This window comes from Leguminivora glycinivorella, chromosome 8 (assembly GCF_023078275.1).
Source record: "Leguminivora glycinivorella isolate SPB_JAAS2020 chromosome 8, LegGlyc_1.1, whole genome shotgun sequence".
In the NCBI taxonomy this organism is placed as follows: Eukaryota; Metazoa; Arthropoda; class Insecta; order Lepidoptera; family Tortricidae; genus Leguminivora; species Leguminivora glycinivorella.
Genome location: NC_062978.1, coordinates 21614495 through 21630103, shown reverse-complemented (window position 1 = coordinate 21630103; position 15609 = coordinate 21614495). Strand labels below are relative to the sequence as shown.

Below are 15609 nucleotides of genomic sequence, written 5' to 3'. Positions count from 1 at the left end.
CCGTCCTTCACGGCAAAACTGAGCTACGAATTAACGTATACTATTTACTTATAACGAATGCTATTTACTTAATGTTGAAATGAAAAAATGTCATACAGTGTAACCCAGTGTTTTTTAATGCTGCCATCTAGTGTCGACTGGCATACGAGGGGTGATCCAAAAGTAATGATAACTGAATACTTTTTGCATCGGATTAAAATAAATAGGTATGCCGTTACTGTCCACAAAGACTCCTTAGTAAATAAAAAAAAATAAAAATAAAAAATATGTATCTGTCAGAGAGTTGCATTTGTTTTTTCACAAGCAGTCGGAACAATATCGCAAAAATGGAGAAAACTGAGGTGAGAGCGGTTATTAAATACTTCTGTTTGAAAAAAATGTGTACTAAAGATATATACGCTGAATTAGTGGGAACACTGGGGGAGTCCGCTCCGCCGTATTCTACAGTGGCACGCTGGTCAAAGGAGTTTAACTTGGGAAGAACATCCACTCAAGATGAACACCGCGAAGGCCGTCCATCTGTCGCCCTTACTGGAGAAAACGTAAAAAAAATTAATGATCTCGTTTTAACAGATAGAAGGATGACTATCAGGCATCTAGTTGAGCTCACAGGCATCTCGTATGGCAGCATTCAAAGAATCTTAACTGATGAATTACATATGAAAAAAGTCTCCGCTCGTTGGGTGCCTAGAATGTTAACGGCTGAACAAAAGAAAATACGTTGTGAGATTTCGAAGTCTAATCTTGAAAAATTTCAAACTGATCCCGAAACATTTTTGCGTCGGTTTGTAACCATGGACGAGTCTTGGATCCATCATTTCGATCCTGAGACCAAACAGCAATCCATGACCTGGAAGCGAGCGTCGTCCCCTACACCGAAGAAATTCAAGGTAGCAAGCTCCGCTGGTAAGGTCATGGCTTCAGTGTTTTGGGATGCTGAGGGAGTCATAATGATCGAATACCTGGAAAAGGGAACCACTATTACGGGCTCCTACTACGCTGACCAAATACGCAGATTGAGAGAGGCAATCAAAGAAAAGCGGCGGGGTAAACTTCGAGCTGGCATCCTGTTTCACCAGGACAACGCACCGCCCCACAAGGCCGGTGTTGCGATGGCTGCCATCCGTGATTCAGGGTTCGAATTGCTGGAACACCCCCCATATTCGCCAGACCTAGCCCCCAGCGACTTTTATCTCTTTCCACGGCTGAAGGAAGATCTTAGAGGCAACAAATTTTTGAATGATGGCGAGGTAATGGCCGCTGTGGAGGCATTTTTGGAGGGTCAAGAAAAAGATTTTTTTTTTAAAGGAATTCGTAGTCTGGAGAAACGATGGTCCAAGTGTGTAGACTTGGAAGGAGATTACGTAGAAAAATAAATTATTTTATTAAACATTTTATGTGTCTTTCATACTGATTATCATTACTTTTGGATCACCCCTCGTAACCACTACACTAAGAGCCCTTATTCCTTAGAGCGTTCATCAATTTCGTGATTGATAGATGGCGTTGGTGCTCGGTACGCGAGCCACCGGTAACGCAACACACAGGCAAGAATGATCTTGATAGTTTTGAATTTAATTGCTAGTAACAATTCTTTTGGTTTCATGTGTTAACTTTTTTGTAAAGTTTACAAGAGATAAGAATATATTATTATTATATGGTACCTACTAATTGTAAGTAACTTAAAATAAACAGTTTCAAAGAGCTGAGCTGTGTGCAAAAAATTACATGTGTTATTGGCCCGGCTAATGAGATCAAACATGGTCGAGTTACGATAAGTAGAATAGCAGTTCTGTTATTCATTTCCTGACTCGATCATGTGACCTTGGACATCATCGAGATCGACGCTGCTCATCAGCCCAAATGTAATAAGCCCAAACATAGTGGAGTTATTATGAGTAAAATAGCAGTTTTGTTGACCATATCCTGACTCCACCATGAAAACCAGAACCTCATCCTGGGGGCCGGTTTTTGAATCTCACATATGGGATTTGTCACTAAAATAACGGTTAAAAACAGTGAATTGCTTAGTATTTTCAGTGACAATTTTCTGAATTCGAACGCGTGAGACTCAAAAATCGGTCCCCTGGTCCCGAAATATAATACTAATTCAAACTCTCATCAGATTTCAAGTAAAATTTCTTGGATAAAATTGCATGTGTAAAAATCAGGCGGACCGTATGCCTGTTTGCCACCAACAGGATCAAGATTTGTTTAGTCGCAGTACCTATACAGCACTTCTCAGAACTATCTAGCTGCTTACGCTTACGAGAGCACGGTGCGCCGGACTATCGAACGTAGGTCCACTGTCTATGAGCGCTGGGCGCAGACTGAACTGAGCAGTGAGCCGGCCCATGTCAGCAGTGTATTTTATTCGAATTTTATGTGCTTTAAAATAGTACATTACGATACAAGTGCGTAAAAAAGGAAGTTCGAAACGAGTGGCGATAAATTAAAACACGACCGAAGGGAGTGTTTTAAATCGACACGAGTTACGAATTTCCTTTTCGCACGTGTATCGTACGACGTTTTACAGTACAGATGAGCCTCCGAAGTTTCGACCTGGCATATAATAAACCACTTCTCGCACTAGTGCGTAAAAAAAACACCATCTGTACTGAAAAATATCTATCGACACAAAGGTATGTCTTATATGTATTTTTTTTTATATGGCAACAAGAAGTTCTGGTTTAGGATAATATTATTATTTAAGAGTTACAATAAATGCAGGAATCGCAGGAATTACAATGAACGCCCCTTAAAGAGTAGTCTAATTACATTTTTTTTGTATGGGTACCTTTCCTTGTTAGTATAAAAGCCGGAGTTATTAAAAATAAAATAAAAATAAGAATGAAGATTCTTACAGAAAGAAAAAAAGTAAACAATCAAATAATAGAAAATAAAAGAAACAAAAATAAAACTGCAAAAGCATGCCTCAGCCGAGGTTCGAACTCACACCGCTGGCGCGGCGTCCAGACGTCGAAACCGCTAGGCTACGAGCCCGTTATAATAACTAGTTAATTTTGTGATCCTATTCACCAAAGTCAAGTGCTAGTACATATATCGTAAGGTCATCGCACTAGTGTTTCATATTTTTAGCATCGATTTAAACTTCCCTAGATACACTATCGCCTACAAATTCGACACTCAAAAGTGTCCGATCGCTTAGTTGCAAATGTGTGCGTCTAGTTGACAAACGAAAACTTCGCAATGTAGTAAAAACTACTTTAATTTTTTTACAAAAACAACGTTATTTCTTAGTACTTAGAGTTCAATTTCAAATGCAAGCAATTGGCGGTTATGACATTAATGAATGTGATCATCGCGAAAGCCATAAAATTTTATGACCGCAGATCGCAGGTATGCATATTTTTAAACAAATCTACGTCTTATTGCAACCAACATAAGTTTAATTTCGTTCGCGCTGCAACAATCTAAACGCCATTTTTAAATTGGGAACGAGGATGGACAGAGGCATCATGGGAGTCGCGCTATGAGATGAAAGGCGAGAATGAGGAAATTTGCGGTATTTTTGCGAAAAACTGTTTAAATATATATATATATTTATATATATATATATATATATATATGTGTGTGTGTGTGTGTGTGTGTGTGTGTGTGTATGTTTATAAATAAATAAATAGATATTGGGGACACCTTACACAGATCAACTTAGCCCCAAACTAAGCAAAGCTTGTACTATGGGTACTAAACGACGATATACATACTTAAATAGATAAATACATACTTATATACATAGGATACATCCATGACTCAGGAACAAATATCTATGCTCATCACACAAATAAATGCCCTTACCGGGATTCGAACCCAGGACCGCGGCTTAGCAGGCAGGGTCACTACCGACTGAGCCAGACCGGTCGTCTAATATATATAACATATGTGTGTGTGTGCGTGTAGTGAGTGTATGTGTAGCGATTATGTGAAGGTAAACAGTTGAGGGATTGTATGTGGTGTGTGTGAGGGATGGTGCACTTGGAGAATATGAATTAAGTAGCTATTAAAACAAAGAAGAATTGAATGATGACATTAATTTATTATTCTACGTAATTTCTTTCAAAGCTTTGTGTGGGTAAATCTTCTCTCCGCTCCTCAGCTATGTATAATCTTGCGCCATTTTCCCCTTTCAACGTCTTGTTTTGGGAATCTGGAATAAAAACCTTTTTTATTACTTAAAAACGAATTTGCTGTTCCCGGGTTGTTTCTTTTTATAATTAAAGTAATTTATAAGATATGTATTAATATTATTGAATTGAAATCATTTATTTCAGACTTATTGGTCCATAATAATAAATAAATACATACACTAATAATATCAAATAGGCTTCTTTTACAAAAAATATAAATTAGCGACTCCATCATTCCATTTTTAACTATGTTCCACTTCATCCATCTTTTGTCGCCGTCCGCTCATTACTAGTATAGCGCGAGAGAAAGAGACAAACTGCGTAAGACCAAATCAAGGAATTTACTTTAATTATTCTAGAAAATAAATGTTTTTAGTAAGTTAGGAAGCCATTTTGGCCACAAATGCATAACATTATAAAATTATTAACAATTACTTACCGGAAATACGATACACGGCCTGGCCACGGACACGCGCGAATTGCGGCAGCGGCAGCGGCGAGCGGTGAGCGGGAGAAACAAAAGCCTAAAAACGCATTTAGGATGCCACGAACCGCCGCCGCTGGCGACAACGCGCGCGAATTTTGTCGAGCGGCGGGCGGCAGCGGCGCGCGGTGCGACGCGCGGGGGAAACAAACGTACCGGGCTAGTGGACGACGCCACGACTTACAGCGGCGCGACCAGCGATATTGGCGGCACGTATCGGGCGGTTCGCTTCCGACCAAAAATTATTAGACGATTCGCTCGCGAAATGGACTCGGAAGCGCTTCTATATTAAGATATACAATCTTTTTACGTATCTTAACGTGAGAAATAACTTTTGGGGATTAGTTAAAACTCTTTTTGAAGTAACTTTCGGTTTAAGTAAATGGTTGTCCAAATGTTGGAGTATGTAATCGAAAGTTTCGATGCTCATTCTGGTGTACTCGTAAAATTTCTCCGGGTACTTTCTGTATTCTTCATACAAAATTGTAAATTCGCCATGTGTACAGCGACGTCTGTTAGTTTCGTGTACTCCTTCTCTCAGATTTAAAATAGCCTGCCTGAAATATGCTGCTTTCAAGGCACTGACGAGCAATTTCGGTTAACACCATTTTGAATCCGTCCCCTCCGCTCGATGCCGCTGCCGCACCGACACGGCGGATGAAGTACGTGGCATGAACTTCCCAAGCACCGCGCTTAAGCCATGATGGTGCATCTAGGTACCGCGATGATTTTTAGTTCGCACTTAAATTTTAATATTTTCGCAGACAATCGCTATAGACATAAGTCCGTGGCCAGGCCGCAATCGCATCGCGTCGCATCGCCGTCGCGGGCCGTCGCGGGCCGTCGCTTACGCAAGACACTCCCATATGAACACAGCGGTTTGATCGCATCGCGTCGCTTAACATTCGCATGTTCATCGCTAGTTCGTCGCGTCGCATCGCCGTCGCGTTCCGTCGCCCACCTAAGACAAGTCCATAGAGATAGAAGGTTTGATTTCGTCGCATCGCATCGCATCGCGTCGCCGTCGCGGGTTCGTCGCACACGCAAGACGCGGCGTAAAGTACAGGAATGTAAACTATGGTAAAATTAAGTGCAGGTAGAATCATTACAAATCATTAAAATCATTTAAAATTATTAGAATTTAGTAGTGCTAGTAGGTTGAAGCATAATAGAAAGTAAGTTTTACTTAGGAACTATAGGTACTTAGAGATTAGTACTTGAGTCAAAAACCACCTCAGTCGGAGGGGTTGTATGTTTTCGCGCACTTGGCTTTGGTTCAGTATAAACACATTCACTATCACTATCACTTTGGTTCGTTTTGTCAAGCGGGGGTTGCCGTTCAAATTTCCAGATCCCCGTTCGATATTTGTGGTATGTGTACAACAGGATGACCAGTACGGGAATGCTGACGCTCAAGGATGTTCCGATTGTAATATATTGATATCGATCATGAGTGGACATCTCCTCAATTTGGGACTGGGATTTAAGCATTTGTATATCCCGATGGAGCTGTTGAAACTCTTGTTCGTGTGTTTCATTGTGGAAAGTCATCTGAGCGAGGGATGTGTTCAGTACATTATTTAATGGAGACACTTCGAGTAATAAATTGTGGGGATCTAAATCAGTAAATGCTTCTTCGATGTAATCTTTGTTGGCGTATAGCATAAATGTGTCGCCTTTCAAGACACAACCTTGGTCGAGCTGAATCAGTCCGTTGCTATGAAGTACTTTTGTCGCCAGACCGTCTGGGCATAAGATGCGAACTAAGCATTCTTCGCAACAGGCGAATAGCCATGTGTTTTGTTTATGCAATTTGTACCACTTGTCGGCGCAGGGTTTTGTTTCCGTATGGCAGTACGAGTCATGCTTCTTTTGATGATTTAGTATTTCTGTGTTGCAAATGGATTTGCCTTGTTGTACGTCATAAATGGGATTGTTCAAGTGACATAATACCTTTTTCCGTTCATTTGGGTACACCTGTTGATATCAGTGCTTTCCATTGGTATGAATGTATCTTGGTTAATGTTGAATGCGATTAGATCGGTTCCGGGAATAACCTGTATGACGTTGTCGGGTGATACGTGCTGCGGAATGCTTATTAAGCGGTCAATTTCGTATATTTCATCGCTTAGCAGAGGGATTTTTACTTCTATTATAAGATATTGGTCAGTTAAGCGAGCTTGGATTTGGAGTAACTTGTATAAGTTGCGTATATTGTCATTAATCTCCGGAAGAGCCAGTTTGCTGGCCAGATGGCGAGCTATTGTGTTTAGCTCAGTTTGCAATTGTTTGGGCGATAAGAGATGGACGTCGATGTGACCATGATAGATGTTGGTCAACGTATTTATAACGGTTTGTTGTATGTTTTTCAGATGTTGAAAGATTCCGTTCGCTGCCATAGAGGAAGTCATAATGTGCAATGCATTTTCGTGTTGAGTATATTCTTGGGTTGCTTCCTTTGTTAGTCTGTTTAAGTGGTCAGTAAGAATCCGAAATTGTTTGTTCATAGTGTGCTCGTTGCGCTTTAGAATGTTGCCCTCGGCTTCGATTATGCTAGTCTGATTCTTTATTAATTGTAATAAATGTTGTTCATTATGTTGTGTCATTCGGATGTCTGTTTCATATTTTTCGACGAAACGCTGGTCCAGTACCCCAAACAGGGAGTTTGCAAGATATCCCACCCCATCGGCTAGCCCTCGTCGATATCGATGAGTTTCCATGGGTTGATTTTTAAGTAATGTATTGTAATAACGCAACTCTTGCATGTCTTGGTCGAGCTGGTTGATAATAATGTGGAATTGTTCTAACATTTCGGGTCGTGCCGAACGTTTTATCTGTGTCACATAAGTATTCAATGCATTTATATTTTGCCAATAGTTTGTCATGTTATAGTATAAAACTATTTTCCAATCATCTTTGATTTCTTGCATGTCAGATATCTTGTCAAAGTACAACGTCCGGTCCGTCTCTAACGGAGTTAATTTAAAGGTTTTTAGTTCGGCTTGAGTGCCAGGCGTGAATTAGTGTCATGAGGAGCAGAAGGATGTAACATAAGAGCGTCATCCAGGACATCTTGCGTGTTTGCGAGGAAGGTTTGGTATGGGTGGTAGTGAATGATGAGTGGTTAACTTCGTTGTCATTTTTTGTGTTAGTGGTTGAATTATGAACCAGTGGTACTAGTTGTACAATTGGCCGTTTCATGATGCCATTTTCTGTTTTTAGGGTTACCACTCTTGTGTGTCCATCCTTTCCAGGGTGGGTGTCAATTACTCGACCTAATGCCCATCTTGCGACAGGTTGATTGCTTCGGATGCATACGATGTCGTTCAACTGTAAATCTTCTGTGGGCTTCTGCCATTTATTTCTTGCTTGTAGTTGCTGTAAGTATTCTTGGGACCACACGCGCCAGAAATCACGGGTAATTTTTTGTACTAGTTGCCATCTCTTCCTGAGATCGTAATCCGAATTGATTGGTTCAGGGGCTGTCAGGTGGGCTTCGCCCACAATGAGGAAGTGACCCGGTGTCAGGCACTTCAAGTCTTCAATGTTTTCCGTCAATGGGCACAGTGGTCTCGAATTCAGACATGCCTCAATCTGGCATAATAAAGTCGAGAACTCCTCGTATGTTAGTTTTTGCTCTCCAATTATCCTCTTCAAATGATATTTGGTACTGCGTACGCTGGATTCCCAAAGACCCCCTGCTGAAGGCCATGCTGGGGCGTTAAAGTGCCAGGTGGTGCCTTTGTTCGTAAGACAATTTATTACTGTTGTATCCATGCTGCGCAGTATTTCCCTGTGCTCTGCTTGGAGTTGTCGATTCGCGGCGACAAAGTTTGTGCCATTGTCGCTGTACATATCTCTTGGTTCGCCACGTCGTGCACAGAACCGTCGGAAAGCTGCCAGGAATGCGTAACTGCTCAGTTCAGAAACCAAGTCTAGATGTACGGCTTTTGTCGCAAGGCAAACAAATACCGCTATGTAAGCCTTTAATGTTTTTATTCCTCTTCCCTTGTTTGCTTTGATGTCAACGAAACCTGTAAAGTCGACCCCAGTGTGTAAGAAGGGTCGAGATACTGTCACTCTCGGTTGAGGTAGGTCAGCCATGATTTGTTGTTGCTTAGCGGCGTTGAATCTTCGGCAAGTAACGCATTGATGAAGGTATTTTTTTACTGCTTGGTACCCTCCGACGATCCAGTATTTGCACCGTAAATGTGATAGGGTCAGCTTCGGACCCCCATGGAGGGTTTCTGTATGTGCTCTGTTTATTAGTAACTGTGTCAATTTGCTATTTTTTGTGATAATCATCGGATGTTTTGTAGAGTACTGTAAAGATGAGTTGTCGAGCCTGCACAGACCAACCCCTATAGACATCTATTCTATTACAAGACGACTCGCTGTGGCCAGCCTTCCTAGTATTTGCACTGATATAAGCGCGGGCGCTCGCCGTGCCCGATCAGTATCGACCAAGTAACAGACCCGAAAGCAGCGCGTGTTTTTCGCACAAAAAAATTGGAAAAGGGTATTTTGATGCCTTAAAGATGTCCACCTGTAGTGTGAAATGGTGTGGAAAGGTAACAAGAAGCTCAAATTTAAAAACAGACGGCATTACATTCCACAAATAAGTCATATTTATAATTTATTCAGAGCCGGCATAGGTCAACTTACATTGGCCACTTACGCGTCAGTAGAGGGACAGTCATACTTCTGTCCCTTTTCATCTGGCGCGACTGCCCGCCGTCCTTGAAACGGCCAATCACAGCGCGCTTAACACATTCCCCGCCCGCTCCTCGCACCCCAAACACTGGTGACTCGTATCGCGAACCAAATATACAAGACTGCCACTCTATAGGAGGTTCTCTGTGCGAGCCTGCCTCCAACTCTCAGAATACCGTATTCATCTAAAAACGGATTGAGTTTCAAAATGGGGCTATTTGTATTGACAGTTTTGTTTGCCTGTAACTTCCTTATCTCGTTAGGAAAGTCGTAATGTTGAATGTGCTTGACAATGACCCTTTCTGCAATTCGTAACTCGGTCACTGTTAAGTAGAATGACTTAACGTGCACAGTCCGCTGTGTCGCACGTGTTACGTCAGTAAAGCGCAAAATCCAGGCTAGCACTCTAACAATGTGAGTCATGTTGTTATGCGTACTTAGCAATTCTATTATTAGCGACGGAGGCTCTAATTGCACAGCATTCGCTTGTTTTGGTTTGATTTCACAGTCTGTTTGTTTTATGTGGTTGTCAAGAAATGTGTTGTCAAAATGTTGTAACCATTGAGGGCCTTGCCACCACAGCGTGTTCGTTTTCAAATTGGACACGCTGAGGCCTCGTGTAGCACAGTCGGCGGCGTTATCTTCTGATTTGACATGGTTCCAATGCTCACCAGGAATAACGTCGACCACTTGTTTGACTCTGTTGCTTACGAACGTCTTCCACTTCGTAGGATCGCCCTTGAGCCAGCTTAAGGCAATCATAGAGTCGGACCATGCGAAAGTATTGTCATGTATGTGTTCCCATTTAAAAGCTTGAATCACTTTCTTCATGAGTTGTGCCAAAAGTACTGTGGCGCACAGCTCTAATCGAGGCAGAGTCAGCTTCTGACTTTGACTTATGGGTGCCAATCGGGATTTGGCGGCGATCAATGTCACGACCGATTTGTTGTGTACGTCTGTCGTACGGACGTAAATACAGCACGCGTAAGCCTTTTCGGACGCATCGCAGAATCCATATATCTCGAAACGATGTGTTATGTCACCCAGCCATCAGGGTATTTCTATACTTTCTATGTCATGTATGTCAGCGGTAAATTTATGCCAGTCATTTTGTACTTGTTCGGATACGGCATCATCCCAATCGCAGTTAGATTGCCATGTAGATTGGAACAGGATTTTAGCCTTTATTGTCAGTGGTGTCAGGAATCCCAAGGGGTCATATATTTTTGAAATTTCGGATAGTATAGTGCGTTTTGTGAGTTTCCCTTTGGGTTTGTCATTAAGCGTGTTTTTAAATGAGAAGGTGTCGCGTGCGGGATGCCATTGTAACCCGAGCGTTTTTGTTGTATGGGCGTTATTGAAGTCGACCACGGTGGGACTAATGCTGTCGTCCGGGATATTTTCCAGCAAAATTTGTGTATTGCTCATCCATTTTCTTAAGTTAAATCCGGCTCCCTTGAGTATGCTTATCAATTGGTTTTGGATTTCTAGCGCTTGGGCTAAGTTGTCACTTCCTGTCAAAATGTCATCAACATAAATCTCATTATTTATGACTTCTGCCGCTAAAGGGTATTTTTTTCCATCGTCTGTTGCCAGTTGTTTTAATGTTCTTAGTGCCAGAAATGGGGCAGCCTTTTGGCCATTTCCCATTTTTCACTTATTGTATCAAGGCTAATACTTTCCACGTATCTTTTTAGAGCTCTGAAATTTGCATTTTGAAGCTGCTTATGTTCCATCAACTTCGTGTCGTCTCCGAGAAACTTCTTAGTGTCAAAAATAATGTCTGCCGCCGTCCCCTCTTGACTATCCTTGCCCGCGGCTGACACCCCCTCTTCGACGCCGGTCTTCTTTACGTCACCAACTCCCGTCTCCGTAGTCAACGTTGCGGGCACGTTGCTAGCCTGCAGGGCCTTCTGGGTTCCCTCGTACCACGTCGAAATTACGTTGAAGATATTCTCAGTAAAATATTGATGGCTTTTGTCATGCTCTTTCTGCAATTGAGCGTTATTATCTACACACTCTAACCACAACTCTTCCAACTTTCGTAATCTATTTGTCAGATATTTAGAAGTCTTGGTTAATTACAACTAGGTTGTGTGAGAGTATTCATGCGTATGCAAAATGACGGTCTACTTTTGGACAAAGTCCAGATGCATCAGTTGCATTAAGATGTTGTTTTGGGTCAGAGTGCATATGCATATGCATATGACCTCTGTAACTTGGACTTCATTGAAAATCTACTTCCATATTTTTAATAATTCTTAGCTTATCTTTAAATTACGCGTTTGATCCTTTTTGTGCTCAAATGAGTTTAAGGGTTTTCTTGGTTATTTACAGTAATTAAAACTAAAATCTCGATAATTTACATAAAAATATTTAAAAAAAATACTTTCATAATATACCTATAAAAGTTTTAAGACACAATGACGTTAGTCTTATATTTTATTTAAATACAAGGCTTATTTACCTTTTCTTTTAAGTAGTATGCAACTAATAATAACTATATGCAAAACACCTTATTTATCACCTCTATAACTGGCATACCCTCTATTCTGGCCTCTATTAGTGATACCCTCTGTAAATGAGACAAACATTAAAATTTTATTATGCCTGTCTAACTGCCCTGAATAATTGGAATACCTCTTTAAGTGAGATAAATTTTGTCGTCCCTTGAAGTCTCAGTTATCCAGGTTTCACTGTATTATATCACGATTGTATAAAATATTATTTACTAAATTAGCTTAAGCGTCGGATGATGAATAGAATAAAATCATCTCGACATTTATGTATTTATTTCACCTTTAAAAAAAAAAAGTCACTTTAGGCACTTGTGCCACCAAAGATGATGGGACAAGTGCCATAACAAACGCTTTAACTTTCTGCGCAGTAAAGATAGGTAGGCTTGCTAGGCTACTTACTTGGCCGGCGCGACAACCCAAAATGAGTCTCTTTTTGGAGGCCGCTCCAAAAAATGAAAAACAGTTTTTTTATAAATAAAAAGGGGTTTTTATTTTCATTAGCTCCGTAAAATTGTAGAGTGGTTGAACGTGTCTAGTGGATAAAACTCCTTGCTTGCCATGTGTGTAGCGTTGTCCGCCAGGCGGTATCCCCATAGATCCATCGCCTGCTTGCATGCTGTCTGAAATGATGGCGTTATTGATAAACATCAGTCAGTTAGTTCATGTTCAGAGTAGCCGAGGTGAGAATCATTATCATAAGTCAACAATCGTTAACTCTACGTGGCCATCGAATTATAGTCTAGCTTTGTTGTGCCAGTACAGAAGAGCCATATTAAGGAGAGCTAGCTACCATACGTTAATAATGTTAATATTTATGTATTTCATTGACATATGCACTTCAATAGATTTTGTGTATTCTGTCCCATGAGTCCTATCACAGAACATTCTATCGAATTTGAATAACAGTCGAGTCGTGAAATGTGATGGGGTCCAATACATTCCACGACTCTTCAACTTTCCGAACATACTCTTCTATAAATTGTGCTTGTTCAAATTAATAAAATATTTGCAGCAACAAATAGCGAATAAAAAGGTACCTGAATCTCCTCAACATAGTCATAATGTAAAATATTCTTCCACTTAAACGGGACATCACGGGACACTCTGAAGGTGGCGTATGCTCCCCCCGCCTGGAGTGTCGTGTGGGTCTCCAGAAACTGTTCAACCTCAGGCGTCAGAGCGAGCCCTAAGAACTTGAACAGTCGGAGCGTCGTCCTTTTGGGTTCTAAAGACAAGTCTTCCATACGTAGTACCCTGTAAACCAGAACATCTATTACTAGATGCAATTGTGTTGATTAATAAATATAATCTAAGATGAGCCGACGGTTGCCCAGGGTCACTTCTATGAGTTTAATTATGACATGATTGCATCTGTTGACTGCAGCAGACATACTGATCTACAATAGAATCCAGATTAAACACAACTAAGGAATAATATCAAATGATTCATAGTTGTAAGTAGTAGTAGAAGTTGACTAGTGGTAGTGATGGTAGACACCTAAAATGAAGACGAAGATGCGGTTCCCACCTTGACTCCCAGTGGAACTGATCACTTTTTCTTTGGTATACGACATTCATTATAGTTTATAAGATTAATTACGTACATAAGCCTATTTGGATATTGTTGCTGTAGTTTTTTCGCAGCTATATAGTCGCTTATCATGTCGGCACACAGCAGTTCAGGCTGAGAGCAGTCTGGGCTAGTGTTTTTACAGAACTCCACTCCTGTCCCTTGCCGGGACTGGATGACTGCTCGCGGGTCGCGAACCAACAGTACCACTTTTACATTAAGGCTGAAACGAGAACACAAATATTTTATAGAATAATGTGTGAATCCTTAAGGGTCCCCCCACATCTAGCGTCTCGCGAGCGTCGCATCGGGCCAACTTAAGACGTCAGGCTTTGCCCATACAGTTGGCCCGACGCGACGCTCGCGAGACGCTAGATGTGGGGAGAGCCTAAAATCTATAAGACGATTGTGGGGCCTGTTGTATTGTATGGATCTGAATGCTCGGCGACAAAGGTGGAGGATGAAAGGAGAGTACACTACACGTAGCGGAAATGAGAATGTTGAGATGGATGTGTGGAGTGACCAGAATGGATCTGATCAGGAGTATATCAGGGGAAGTTTGAATGTTGCGCCTATAACGGAAAAGATGAGGAATGGCACGTCGGCGTGGTATGGTCATGTAATGGGAGGGATGAATGTCATGTAGACAAAAGAATGTTCAAGATGAAAGTTGATGGATAGAGAGGGAGGGGTAAACCCAAACAACGATGGATGGATTGTGTGTAAGAGGATATGAGAAAGAAAGATGTGAGTGTTGAGATGACGAAAGATAGAGGAGAATGGAAGAGGAAGACGTGTTGTACTGACCCTACATAACGTGGGATAAAGGTAGAAGGAAGAAGAGGAGTGTGAAACCTTACAACTCGAAATGAAACTTCATACAGTCAACATCCTTTTTTGCTTTCACTTCTCCCCTTTACACAAAGTCAAAGTGCATGTGCCAGCTTAGCGTCTGATGATAATAAATAATGCATAAAGGTAGTTCTTACTCGTGGTCGTCCAGAACGTCCTGCACCAATCGAAGCCGGAGCCGCACCAGTTTCATACTTTGGAATGGGAACAACTTACAAAAGCTAGAAAAGAACGAAGGATCAAAGAACAGGTCTCTATCGTATTTAACGTGCCTCCATAATCTGTCATTGTGTTTGAACTGGTACCACGGTGTCACCTGTTTACGAAGGTACCGTTCTAAATATCCATGTAAAAAGGTATCGAAATCACACTTGAACAATGCCTTCACTGTTGATATTGCTAGTTCTGCTTCTGGTGGGCCTCTGATCTGATAGGCTTTGATATTCATAAATGGCTCGAAGTGGTAGAAATTTCCATTCATCGCATTTAAAATATCACCTAAGAATGTCGAGCCAGATCTCCATGTTGATATAACGAGGCTACGAAGAGGCTGGCCCCCAGATTCAATCAGCAGTTGCTGGAGATTTTCTGCCGTTGAGTTTGTGAAGTTATAATTTGATAACTCTAGTGCAATGTTCGCTCTAGTTTCCTCCAGTATCTCATCAATATTAGGCAAGCCGTCGTTTGGGATGTTCCATTGCTCTTCGTCTTCCATTGCCACCATGTTTTTCAATTTGTTAGGCCTCTCTGGATTTGATTGGTTATTTGTGTTATCTGTATATCGAGTTACTGCTAGAATGAATAGTACGCTTATGCTGAATGCGAAACATATCCAATAAAAGTTAAATCTCAACACCATTGTGCACGTGTAAACTCTGTTCAATGTAAGTAATTATGGAATAACTAGGTTAGGAATATTTCACGGCGGTTCGGCTCAATTTGCCACGGCTGGGTTTTTAGGGTAATTTTAGAAAATATCGTATGTTTCATTGTGGCAAAATATATTAGAATGTGTTATTACACTTTATTAGTAGACAGAAGCAGGGACCTACCTTAACCTTATATTCTATTTTAAAGTTTCCAAAATGAATGACTCAAAAGTGAATGTGGAAAATGTAAAAAAATAATAATTTTATTTATTCAGGAAAAAAAGTGTTTGAGTGTGATGATGAATTTTAGGTCACCGACTATACGGTATTGATCCAAAACTACTATTCAGGGCATCTCTACCTATAGGCCCTCGCGAAATACAAATTACATTATAATGTTAATCGATTTAAATGGTGATAACTAGAACAATTAGAAATGTTTACAGCTATACCA

The 15609-nt window shown here is 41.0% G+C and overlaps 2 protein-coding genes across 3 annotated transcripts; one reads left to right on the top strand and one right to left on the bottom strand.

Annotated features, from left to right (window-relative positions):
• Positions 1-794: 794 nt before the first annotated feature.
• Positions 795-1376, top strand: LOC125229115 (histone-lysine N-methyltransferase SETMAR-like). Its single transcript, XM_048133895.1, has one exon. The coding sequence runs from the start codon at positions 795-797 to the stop codon at positions 1374-1376; it is 582 nt and encodes a 193-aa protein (XP_047989852.1).
• Positions 1377-12344: 10968 nt separating this feature from the next.
• On the bottom strand, positions 12345-15378 carry LOC125229168 (carbohydrate sulfotransferase 4-like). Of its 2 annotated transcripts, XM_048133958.1 has the most exons (5): positions 15339-15378; positions 14424-15075; positions 13469-13657; positions 12902-13118; positions 12345-12484 (listed from the first exon to the last, which is right to left on the bottom strand). In XM_048133958.1, exons 2-5 carry the CDS (start codon positions 15008-15010, stop codon positions 12362-12364), a joined length of 1116 nt encoding a protein of 371 aa, XP_047989915.1. In that variant the 5' UTR covers positions 15011-15075; positions 15339-15378; the 3' UTR covers positions 12345-12361. The 2 variants fall into 2 exon arrangements, with proteins under 2 accessions (XP_047989915.1, XP_047989914.1); XM_048133957.1 differs by lacking the exon at positions 15339-15378 and having other exon boundaries at positions 14424-15283.
• Between the last annotated feature and the right edge of the window lie 231 nt (positions 15379-15609).

Bases quoted from the DNA above. Each gene is read 5' to 3' on its own strand.
- LOC125229115 (XM_048133895.1), top strand. From the start codon at position 795: ATGGACGAGTCTTGGATCCATCATTTCGATCCTGAGACCAAACAGCAA.
- LOC125229168 (XM_048133957.1), bottom strand. From the start codon at position 15,145: ATGGTGTTGAGATTTAACTTTTATTGGATATGTTTCGCATTCAGCATA. The intron at 13,119-13,468 runs GTACGTAATTAA...TCTGGTTTACAG, and splicing joins CAATATCCAAATAGGCTTAT to GGTACTACGTATGGAAGACT. The intron at 12,485-12,901 runs GTACCTTTTTAT...CCATCATTTCAG, and splicing joins ACTATGTTGAGGAGATTCAG to ACAGCATGCAAGCAGGCGAT.